At 36.2% G+C, this 12,433-nt stretch overlaps 1 protein-coding gene across 19 annotated transcripts in view; it reads right to left on the bottom strand.

Moving 5' to 3' along the window:
• camk2g2 (calcium/calmodulin-dependent protein kinase (CaM kinase) II gamma 2) overlaps positions 1-12,433 on the bottom strand; it is a 72,324-nt gene that overhangs the window by 6,242 nt on the left and 53,649 nt on the right. For 2 of the 19 annotated variants that reach the window (XM_030155215.1, XM_030155219.1), the window contains 3 exons: positions 9,362-9,442; positions 6,554-6,598; positions 4,675-4,729 (listed from right to left, as the gene is read on the bottom strand). In XM_030155215.1, coding sequence (XP_030011075.1) covers positions 4,675-4,729; positions 6,554-6,598; positions 9,362-9,442 — 181 coding nt within the window. Of the gene's footprint in view, positions 1-4,674; positions 4,730-6,553; positions 6,599-9,361; positions 9,443-12,095; positions 12,129-12,433 lie in introns of all 19 variants that reach the window. The other 17 variants (XM_030155216.1, XM_030155220.1, XM_030155223.1 and 14 more) reach the window with 9 other exon arrangements.

Raw genomic sequence — 12,433 nt, 5'->3', positions numbered from 1 at the left:
GTAAAGTCAATTCAATGAAGTACTTACATTTAATAAAGCTACTTTTACTACATTATGTGTAGATATACTGTAGTTACAGTGAAAATGTCACTAATTTTGCCAAAAAAAAACAAACATGTTTTTGAAGTCAGTGTTGTTGTGTATCCTAAAAAAATCATTGGTTGAAAAAATATTTCCATAACATTTAGTTAAAGGCAAAGTATGTGACATTTTTTGCAGAACTGTTCACCACTCAGCAAACAATGAGTTGAGAGCTGTGGTAATAGATGAGGGGAAAAAAAATGAAATGAAAGAGAAAAACTAAGCATTTCTTGATTCTTTCACAGTAGTTGTATTTTAAAATCCCACCTAGACCTTCCAAAGCAGATGGAGAAGAGAGTTTTTTCTTTGTTTTTATGTTGTTCCACCCATAAATGCCCCCTGATGTTGGATCACTTACTACCAAAAGGTCCGAACACAGCAAAATTAAAGGAAAATAGAAGCTTTTAGTAGAGGCCAGGATGTCTGCAGATAAATACACCATCAAACACTGACAAACGCTCAGATGTGATGAGAAGGATTATTACTGAATAAATCTTAATAGCATTTTTAAGGAAAATGCTGCACACTTTGTCAGTGACAAAACGTACATATACATCAATGTAAAAAAAAAAAAAAAAAAAATCCTCATTAGATTATTAATAGGGAAGTTTTACATACAGGGCCACAAGATAAATCAGAGGACTAGTGATGTAATTCACCCATAAAGAAAATCAGATATTTTCCTATATTTATTTTACTGCTCATCTACTTTAATCATTATGATGAGATTACATTTGAGGGTTATCATACCAAAAACAGAGAAAACTTGAGAAAAAGTGACTTTTTCAGTAAAAAAATATCATTAGCTGAATATAAAACAAGTGTCTACAACTGCTGTCATTGATCAAACTCCATGGGTTTTACTGGTGAATCAATGTTGTAGAAGATGATGGTGTTTCCATGTTCACTACTGGGCCTCTGAACGTCCAAATGGGTCATATCTGATGACCATGAAAAGGTGATAAATTGTATTTTACACCAATTATTTATATGGATTGATAGGATTAGTGGCTTTAAGGTTATTAAACATTTTAGATCAGCAGATGCTTTGATCACGTGTATATTTGGGTCTTTATGGGTTAAGGAGAGAAACATGTAGAAAAAAAAAGCTCTGATAAACTTCTAATTCATAAGACTTCTTCATCTAACCTTTCATTTTTGTTTATATATTAGTGATTACACTGTTGAAATAAGACAAAATTTTCCCATTTTGTAAAATCTTTGTCTAAAAAGTAACTAAAGTTGAGAGACTAATGTAGTCAGTAGTAAAAAGTTTCCCTTTGAGATGTAGTGGAGTAAAAGTAGAATGAAATGGAAATCAAGGACACCAAAATTATAATTAAATACGTTACAACACTGCAAAATATGGAGAGCCACTACACTGTAAAAAATATCCTGTTGTAAATCCTGCAGTCAGAACTAAAAGCCACTAGATGGCAGCAAAGGATGACAGAGGAGAAAAGTATCAAACGTGAGGAAGAAGAAAAAGTGAAAAGCCCAGAGTAGAAATATCATTCAGTCTTATTCATGTTTTAGCTTTTTTTAAGACTAAATGCAGCTTTAGTTTATGATATTTACCATTTCCAAGCAGGCGCAGTTGATAAATGATAATTGGGTGTAAAAAGGCAGAAACACACAAGGGAGAGCTGAGAGTGCGATCACATAAACTGCTGTGGACTTACGAGTGGGAGCTGGTGGGCTTTGAGGGGTCGAGGCCTGGACCTGTTCATCAGCGGCACTGCACTGACTCAACACTGCACTGTCTGCACTGACAGCCTCACACACAGCCGCTGCCCCCACCGCCACACAACACACCACAACGCACACAAATGCACAAACACAGAAGCTTAACGAAACGCTGCTGCAGGCTGCCAACTATCAAGACTCCTTACATGGCCATTTAGTAAAAAATAATCCAGAAACACTGTTTAAAAGAATGTCGTTCCATGATTTACACAATTGGCTGAGTCCAAAAATATATATAACAACAATTCTAACAATTCATCTATTATCAAAATGGGCATGAAATAGATTTTCTCCACTGCGGTCTGATAAATCACCAAACACAGCACTCAGGCTCATTTTAAAGGCATCCTGTGGAAACTGATCACCACCAATGAGGAAGTGCTGTAATGCCCAAATAAAGACTCTTAAGACGACCATGAGCCAGTAAGAAAAACAGTCTGAAATATTTAAAGCTCCACTTGGCAAACATCTTATAATGGATTAAAATATACATATGAGAAACTAGGCCTTGTGTTGAGGAAGACTGAATGTAAACAAAAGCTTCTGTTTGTTTACAAGGAAACTCCACAGGGCACCTTTAAAATGAGACACATGATAACGAGGTGTAAACAAGCTAATGTGCAGTGGAAACCCGCGACACACAGAAGAAGATAAAGGCAAAGGCAGAGAGCAGCAGCAAACTTTACTGTGCAATCAAACTCCCCAAATAACTGCATCCATATGCTCAAAGTGAGTCACCTTTGACATCTGCGCATTAAAACCGCATGAAATCAGGAAAATTAACTGTCCTGGTCAGTGTTCGTTGTGATGATTTAACGCCATCCTGTTCCTCATTTCTTTATTTGCTGAAGCACCGGATGAAGTTAGATGTTTATGAGTAAACAAGATACACAGACACACAACCGCAAAACTAGAAGGATCTGGCTTGGATGTCAGTGACAATCCATACTTAGATCAGGTGCTGCTAAAGCATCAGAAAGCTGCATTAAGTAACTGGATTAACAGTTTGGTGGAAGCTGCAGGTTCCTGTCCCAGTTTGGTCACCTTAAGGTTCAGCAGCTCCAGGTTGAAGATGACGTATTAAAGGCTTACGAGTCGTGTGTCTGGACACTACATGTGTTGAAGCGCTCAAGGTCTCATGCAACACTGTCAGATGATGTGACTCTGAAGAAATTAAAACTCCACTGTCGCAACAATATGTTTAATTGAGCCTTTTTCATTTGTTTATTTTTTTTTAACTTGACTTTTTGTATTCTGTTTCAGTTCACCTCTAATTAGTTGTTAACAAGTATTTGCTGTTTTGGTTTTTATTTTGTGAAAATGCTTGATTTTAGCAAGTAAGCAAATCATATAAGATTTCATTTTTGTGGCATATTATCATGCTTTACAAGATAAACAGAGATGATACACTGCCCACGGCATCAAGTCAGGCCAATTATAAATGATAATAAATAAATACTTAATCCTATAAATATAATAATGAGCGGGAGAAAAAAAAACATAACTGTAAAAATGTCATTATGTTAAAGTCATAAAGATTTAAATTCATTGTGATGGTTTAATGACCAAAGGAAAGTAGTTTCAGGTTTTGAGAAATGACTGTTAGGAATGAGATTTACTATAAAAGGCTCTGAAACATTAATGTATAATGAAAACTATAAACAAATCAGATCACTAAAAAATGTATTCTCTTAAAAACAGACCAACTGTCTACACAGCTCATCCCAGATGGGACTCAGATGTGGACAGATCTACAACACAGGTGAGCGGTCGACTGCTGTAAAACTGGCAAAGTTAAAAACCTGTGAGATGGATTTCATGTCCACTTATACAATTAGGCTCATACATGAAAAAAATGGACAAAGATCAAAACTATAAACAGTTCAATAGTTTTGCAAGAATACAGCACAGTTAAGCTATCAGTTTACCTTTTATTTCTCAGTTTAATTTTGTTTCACTTAACTAAAATGTTTATATGTCCAGTTTTAGCTCCGTTTCTTATAGTTTCCTCTTAAAAATAACTGTTAATAGGTGTGTAAAAAGAACTAAAAGTGTGCATTTGTAAAAATGTTTTATATATTAATATAGCAATACACATTTTTATTTTTGATCAATCTGATAAATGCTTAAAGGGGTCATATTTTGCTAAACTCACTTTTATTAGTCTTTGGTGCATTTATTTGTGTATTTGGGGAACATAATAGTTCATAAAGTTTGAATTTGAACCCTCCAGGTGCTGCAAAGCTATCTTTATATTAATTGTGACAAAAATCAAGTGGATTTCTACAACCTGTTTTAATTCCCTCTTAAAATTTGTTACGTCTATAACTAGTTATATCACAACATTTGCACATATAAGGTCATGACTTTCAACGAATATTTCTCAGTTTAAAGTTCTCAGTCTAAAGTTTAAGTATTACAGATTGACAATTTCATAAGAGCTGTTTTTTTGTTATTGTTGTATAAACTTAATAAAGGAACCATTTCCTGAATTCACGGAGAAACAAACAAATCAATTCCAATCTATCGTACAGAGCAGAATATAACCTACACCAGATGTTCATTTTTTCATTCATTAAGTTCTTTTTTTCTTCCGTTGGAGCTGTTGTTAGTTTGTGTAGGACGCCGCAGTAAAAGCACAACCTCTACCATCATTCACATCATCTATGAATAACAGATGGTCATCACAGTGGCTTCTGTTGTCCAAACTAGAACAGTTATATGTCCAACTTCCTGCTAAATGCAACCTCTACCCAGAATCCATGCATTACTTAGAATCAAAAATCAGCTCAAAGTAACAAGTGAATGTTAAGAAGCATGCAGAGTAGGTGAAAGTTTGACAAGTACCTTTCCTACCTTTCATCTCCTCCTCTTCTGTGTTGTTACAGCTCTCTGTGGAGCCCTGCCAAGAGAGTTCATACAAACACAGACAAAAACACAAAAAACAGGAGTAAATGTGTAAGTGAGGTGGACATAGGAGTATTTAGAGACGGTTCCCCGACAGGACGGACATAAAGATGACCTGACAGACAGATGGAAGGGTGGAAGACTCCCTCCCAGAAGCACAAACCAGCCAGGACAGCAGCGAGGGAAGCACAGAGAGCCACAAGTAGGAAAGCAATCTGTGTCTTCTAAACAATGTGTGTGAGTGTGAAGTTAAGTTAGTTAAAGAAGTGAAACTATGTTAGTGTCCGACTAGAAAAGTGCCAGAGTGAAGGAGATGTTAAACAGCATCTAATCATCTAATCTTTTGCAAGCACGTAAACTAAGGTGGTGTTGAGAGAGGGGCTGCAGTTGTGTGTTTGTGTTTTAGTAAAATAATGTGCTGCTGTTATACACAGAGGTGTAGGATTTTCTCTTTTCATACAGGGAACTAGGATGCACATTGATTTTGGGTAAAATATGAGCAATTATTACCTCCGCCAAGGAGGTTATGTTTTTGCCAGGGTTTGTTTGTTTGTCTGTCTGTCTGTCTGTCCGTTAGTGTGCAACATAACTCAAAAAGTTATGGACAGATTTTGATGAAATTTTCAGGGTTTGTTGGACATGGGATAAGGAAGAAATAATTAAATTTTGGTGGTGATCGGGGGTGGGGGGGCCCACAGGGGGGCCCATTTCCAACAAACCCTGAAAATTTCATCAAAATCTGTCCATAACTTTTTGAGTTATGTTGCACACTAACGGACAGACAAACAGACAGACAAACAAACAAACAAACAAACAAACAAACCCTGGCAAAAACATAACCTCCTTGGCATGGGGGGGGCCCACAGGGGGGGCCACTGATCAGCCTTGGCGGAGGTCTGCGCTCTCCGAGTGCTTCTAGTTTAGGTTTTGAGGAGGTCAAAACTCATCCCTTGGTGAAATCACCAGAAGTATTTGACAAAACATTTTTATTATCTGTAAAATACATGACAATGAACTTTCATGACACTTGGGATCAGCTGTTGAAGATTATGAGATACAACTGAAAGCTCCAGGTGAAAATAAATCAATAAAATAAGCCATTTCCTTGTATGAATTAGGTATCCCTTAAATACCTAAAACAATTTTTGTGGTGACTTATAAATTAATTTTACAATGAATTACCATTTATTATAACATAACCCTATGCTTTCTTTGCTTTTTTTTTGAGTGAAAATAAGGTACTTTCCTATATTTAATTTACTTATCATGCAGATGTTCATAGAAGTTCAGAGTAGAGAAATAGTGACTTTTTCAGCAAATTACATCATTAACTACTGCCATTTGTCTAAACACATGGGTTTTATTGGTGAATACAACATGATTGTATTTCATTGTTGCCTATGGAGTTTCTGAATGTCCAAATAAGACAAATCTGATGCTGATGACAACTTGATAAACTGCTTTTTACCTTAATTACTTAAATGTATTTGCAGGATAAGTGGTTCCGAAGTTATCAAACATTTTAGGTCAGTACATGCATTTAGTCTCCAGTGGTTGTTTAGGTCTTTCAGGGTTAATTATTTAGTCTATAGAATTTATTTTCTATATCCAAAAATTTGTGCTATTAACAGCTAGAGCCCCCAAAATCTTCAATTTAAAGGGATCTCTGTCAAACCACAGCTCTTTAACCATCTATCCATCAAATAATTGTCTCTTTTGTATAAATTTTCTTAATAGTAGTATTGAGAGAAAATCCTGCACGTTACCTCCTGGTGTTAGTAGTGGCTGGTGGCTAGCAGTGGGAAAAGGAGCGGCTTACCTTGGCGCCGTCAGCTGGGTTGTGTACAACGGTTGTCTGGGCTTCCTGGGGGGAGGCAGGAGACACTTTACCATGCAGGGAAGGGATGCGTACGGGACACCAGGGAAGACGCCAGGGAATACCAGCGTATTCCATGACTCCATACAGACAGACAAACAGACGAATGTGCACACACCAAAAACAAAGCAGCTACGATACAGAGGCTGTGGAGTAACCGCGTGATTAAAGAGATGACTGCAGATGACAACGCGCACACTGTGTTCCCCATGCCCTCACTGAAGAAGCAAACAGCACTGATGTCGACCACTTTAGAGTCTCCAAAATGCATGAAAACACTGACACAGCTGGACACATGTTCACCAAAGAGGCCCTGACTGAAGAGGAGGAGGTTTATGACAGTTTAAATACAGTCAACTTGGTAATATTGGCAGTATCTCACATAGTTGGACTTTATTTACCCCAGTGAAAGATTAATATTAACTATATACCACAACTTAATAGTCATTTAAAGCCACTATGTGTAGATAAGGTAACACTTGTAATTAAGAGCTGGAAAAGTGCTGTTAAGTGTTAATAAATACATAATGAATTGTGCATTAAGCATAATAAATAAACAAAAAAGCTTAATAAAGGCTTAAAAATGTAGTAAGAAGTTTGCAAGAAAGGTAAAGAAAGACATTTTAATCACTTACAGTTGCACAAATACAACCATTTCATCCAAGTGCATATATATATATATATATATATATATATATATATATATATATATATATATATATATATATTTATATATATATATATATATATATATATATATATATATATATATATATATATATATATATATATATATTTATCACAATAACTGTATTTATGATGCAATTATTGACACTTGCAGTTCCACAATTAATCAAACCATAATCCCAATATCAGATTGTGCAGTTTTATAATTGCTAAAAGCTACAACTTTACGGTCCAATGTCTATATGCTAATGTTTTGGATTTAGTGACACCAACAAGAGGGGTGTACTGTGTAAAAAAATGCAAAAATATGCATATATTATTAAATTGGAAGAACCTAGTGTCTCTGTTCTTGGAGGAGGTTTAACAAGCTGCTTTGTGTTGCCAAGGTGGAAGCTGTTCATCACAACAAAACCAATTCACAAAACCAGGAAGCTGATTTTGTCATCGTTTAATGAGACTGCACGGTTCGCGAATTCTAAATGTACCCTGTTTTGTTTCATAAGTTTGTATATTTTAATTCTTCTTCCTCTACCACTAAGCACAGTTAAATCAAAAATCTAAATTTTTTTCCACAATAATAACAACCTGATTTCATGACCACATTGTAAAATATAATGTTAATAAGCATCTGTTTAATGCATATAAAGCCAGGATTACCTTTTTGCAAGCACCTTTATATAAATTGTTACCAAATCTACATATAGAGGCTTTGACTCTGGACTGTTCTAACTGCTATAATATTATGTTTTTTCATTTGCCAAACTACTTTATACACTTTCATGGTGTCAGGATGTCTGTCCATCCTGCTCAACATGAACACTGAGCCTATAGCCGTATATGTTTGTATGTTTATGTCATCAGGTTTCTCCTCATCTTCAGTCTGGACTTGACGACAGAAACATTCAGCAAAAGGCAGGTAAGAAGCTCCAAGAGCAAAACTGTTTGGAAAACCTTCCCTCTTCACCCAGTGCACTGGTTTAGATATGTAACTGCACACTTAGCTTCATCGATGCCCATCAATATGCAAGTATTACAGTGAGTATAATGTCAGAGAATGCAGCCCCTTTACTGACTTTTGTCATCATTGATTTATCATTGGCTCTGCCCAGAATTTTGGCCGAGTTGGCACTTAAAAGGTCAAAGAATTAATATTAATCAGAATGAGTGAAGTTTTAGTCTGTGTAAATATGTCTGACTTTCTTCAACAACTATTGGGGAACTGACAGGTGTCATTTCATTCCCAACAACTTTACTGTACCAATAGTTTGCTTAAGAAAAATAACTTTCAGAACACCTTTTGAGAAAGCATATTTCTAAACTGGACAAATCTTTCCAACGAGCTGTTGCATATTGTTCAATATTTACATATGTATGAAAACAGAGGGGCTGCATTCACATACAGTTCTCCATTATCAGTCCATACCAGCTCCAGTTTTACCCAGAAGACCTTGTCATTTTCATTTCATTCGTAATATCGAAGAGCAATTTGTAAAAGTACTCTTTTGATTCAGTATAGTGTCTGCCTTTGTGTTGTCAAGCTCTGCTTTCCACAAAACTGCATCGAGCCTGTCCTACTTCAGAGGAAAGCCATCAACAAAACTCAGGTGACACCGTTGAACACACAAAGGAGTCACTGCGATGTGGCTGAGCAGGACTTGATTGAAGTGTGTGGTTGTACCACAAAATGAAAGTCATTTGTCTACCTGTCAGTGTTGTGCACTGTGTAAATATATATATATATAAATGTACACACATGTACACGAGTGTGGAGACAGGAGGTCTGGGTAAAACACAAGCCGGGAGGGACAGTCAAAAGCACAAAACAGTCGTTCAGTTTATAAGTCATGAAAACCACTGCTAGCATCACAGTTTGTGTTGAGAACAGAAGCAGAAAGGCAGAGGATGGAGGATGAGAGAGTGGAGAGAGAACAGCAGGAAGGGATTCACTAAAACAGGATGTGATGAAGAGTTACGTGGGAGACAGAACTAAACATCAAAAAGTTGGAAAAGATGAGATGAAGCCATAGAAAGCAACGTGACAGAAACCAAATAAAGATGAGGTACCATTGGTGCTGAAGATGACATGCTGCTGTCTTTGGTGCTGCTGCTGCTTACTACACTGTTTTTACTGTTGTTTCCCTGCGACTGGGGCAAAGAAACACAACACAAAATGACTCCTGCTGCTCCACTGGCACTAAATCATCAACCTACCAATGGGAATCCTACGTGGAAAGCAGAGGGTTTTATTACAGGGCCACAAAATTATGTACGCAATGTAACGAGAAGCACTGAAATCTAAATATTGTGGAAGCAGTGAGCAGGAGTCCAACGATTAACAACTTTAAATGAACGTTTGTTTGCATTTTCTGAATGCTAGCCCTGTGCAGTCCATAGTCTGATCAATAAATCATCTTCTGTTTCTAATATCAAGCATTTGCAAGAAGGCAAAAGCCACAAAATGTGACTATAAACGCTGTATATTTCTAAATCGTTTTACTGGATTATGTGAATTAAATTTTTTTATTACTAGCAGCTTTGCCACAAATTTTCCACACAGTGCATGTGGCAATAAGTTTCTAAATGCCTGCCGACATTTCACTGAATACAAAATGAAAATACAGCACAGTTAGTCAGTTAGCACATGCATTTTAAAACAACCAACAGGTGAACCAACTATTTTTATAAGTTTCCCCAGCACTTAAAAATGGTAATGAACAGCTGGAGAAAAAGAAACAATCACATTTGTACCTAAAGGAGCACTAAATAAACGTGTCAAAAACAGCCAGAATATAGTTATTTTCTTTTTCCTACCAGTCCTTGTATGTGCATGCAGTGAAAGGCCTTGATTAGGGTTTTTTCCTACGATTGTGTGTTGTATGGTTTTTGTTCTAGGAAGCCGAAGTGTCCATGTGAGCTGCAAATCTACTTTACAGTTTAATGTGAAATCCATATCCCAAACAGAAGTGAATTTAAAGTCACGGGGTCCTCAGTCCAAACCTCAAACCTCAAAGAAATACTTGCCAACAAAAACTACACGATGATTGGAAATGAAAGCATGTCAAATATATTTTTAAGCAAAGTGTGGTTACAAAGCTGTTTTTTTAAATCATAAATTTCCATTTCAGAGTTGAAAAATATTATTTCAGTAGTGCAGAAACCAGTGAATGATAAAAAAGGTACACAATAAGCTCTACTGTAAGGTTACCGTAACCTTATGTATGAGGAATACTTGGACACTTTTTAAAATTATGTAGTAAATTACCTTCTTTGTCAACTGTACTCTTAAATAAACAGCCAATGCATTATTGTTTAGCATGGTTGTGTTTTGTTTTTTTTGTTTTTTTTTCATATATAGCACTGTGCAAAAGTATTGTTTTTGCAGGGTTGTCATGGGCATGTATACTTATTTCTCAGTCTATTGTCTTCAGATACAACAAAATATAAGAAAAAAATGCACGCAATATTAAAAACTCAGAATCAGATCAAAAATATCTTCTTTGCAAAAGGAGATCACACTAAGTATTTGACGGTTTGGTCTGTAGAAGCATTTTTTTTCCTGAAATTTTAGTTTTTAATGTTGTACATATTTCTCATTATGTCCAAGGTGTATCTTAATAGAAACTGACAGTTGTCACTATGAACACTGCTGAAACAACAAACTAAATGGTGGCCTGTTTGCACAGTACTATAATGCACTGACAAAGAAAATATCAACAAACTGCTTTTGAAATTTTAATTTTGTTCAGCTTGAGCATAATAGAGAACTTTAAGGTAAAGATAGACCAACTGACAGTTTCTGCAGAAACTCAATATCTGCCCTTCGATGTGACCATAGTAATTATTTCTAAAGTTAAATGTACGGTTGTTTGTTGACATCTGAATCCAGCACTGTATAAATGGAAGACTATACATTACAAACAAAAACACAATTTGACCTTGACTCTCCCTTCAGCCTCTGTGCATCTGAAGAAGGAGGAAGAAAAGTGTCTTGAATGCAGGAAAGCGAAGCGGTGAGGAGGAATGGATTGCATCGGATGAAACGTTAAGAGCAAAGTGCTGAGAAGAAGCTCATCTCACTCTGAGATAAGAGGACTGTGGCTTTTAAAAGCATGTAAGTGGTCTAGTAACACTATTTCCAAACAAAACAATACTGATAACAACTGTTTTTAATTCATTGACAGCCAATAAAACTGTCAACAAGCAAATGTGAATCTGCATCATGAAGCCACTAATGAAATTTAGTCATTTATCTTAAGTAATTTTAATCTATATTGAGACACTTTATATGTCGTACTATTACTGTCCCTAATCTTTACTGTAATTTTAATCTGCAGGTGACAAAGACAGACTTGTTTTTACAAAATGACAACACAAATAAAAATGACCAATGAGGGTAAGAAATGCAATAATTAACAAAAGGGGTAATGTTTATAGTGATTAAGACTAAGAGATATGTACATTAAATGTCTGAGGCTGATGAGGTCTATGTGTGGCTATATCTGATCTATATGCAGACTAGTCATTAGACATTAAAGGAGATCAATGGAAGGGAATGAGAATGTAAGAGTTTATCAGGAGTTTAGATGGTTAGGTTGACGCTCAGGGCAGAAGGGGATGCTGGGATGTTGGATGAAGTTGGGGAAATCCAAACAGAAATTGAACGAGGCAACAACAATCTTAGACGACGCTTCAAGCATCTCTGCCAAAAAAAAGAAAAAAAAAATCATGAAATAAAAGAGAAGGAGGCAAAAGACCGGAGGGGAGAGAGACTGAAAGGAAACGACAGAGCCGATCTCACCATCAAACAAACACTCGAGCTGGACTTCCTTTTCTGACAGACAGCAATGGAGAGGAGGAGGAGGAGGAAAAAATAATCATCGGAAAACAAGGAACTGATCAAAACTGTAATTAAAAGTGTGAGCAGCGTTGCACGGGTTCCAAGCACATTTACCTGTATGAACTTAGAAGTTGTGTCATAAAAGACAGTGAAAAGAAAACAGGAGGATGAAACATAAGAAATGTCTCAGGCCACGTTTGAGCAGCGGACTATGTGGTAGCTCCTCAGAACAGCACAGTTTTCCGATTTATATTATAATCTGCGCAGTGTGAAGGTTACTTTTAAAATGAAATAGTTTA

Source organism: Sphaeramia orbicularis, chromosome 15 (genome assembly GCF_902148855.1).
Source record: "Sphaeramia orbicularis chromosome 15, fSphaOr1.1, whole genome shotgun sequence".
Lineage (NCBI taxonomy): Eukaryota > Metazoa > Chordata > Actinopteri > Kurtiformes > Apogonidae > Sphaeramia > Sphaeramia orbicularis.
Note: the sequence above shows the minus strand (reverse complement) of the source record. Positions and strands in the feature narration are given on the sequence as shown.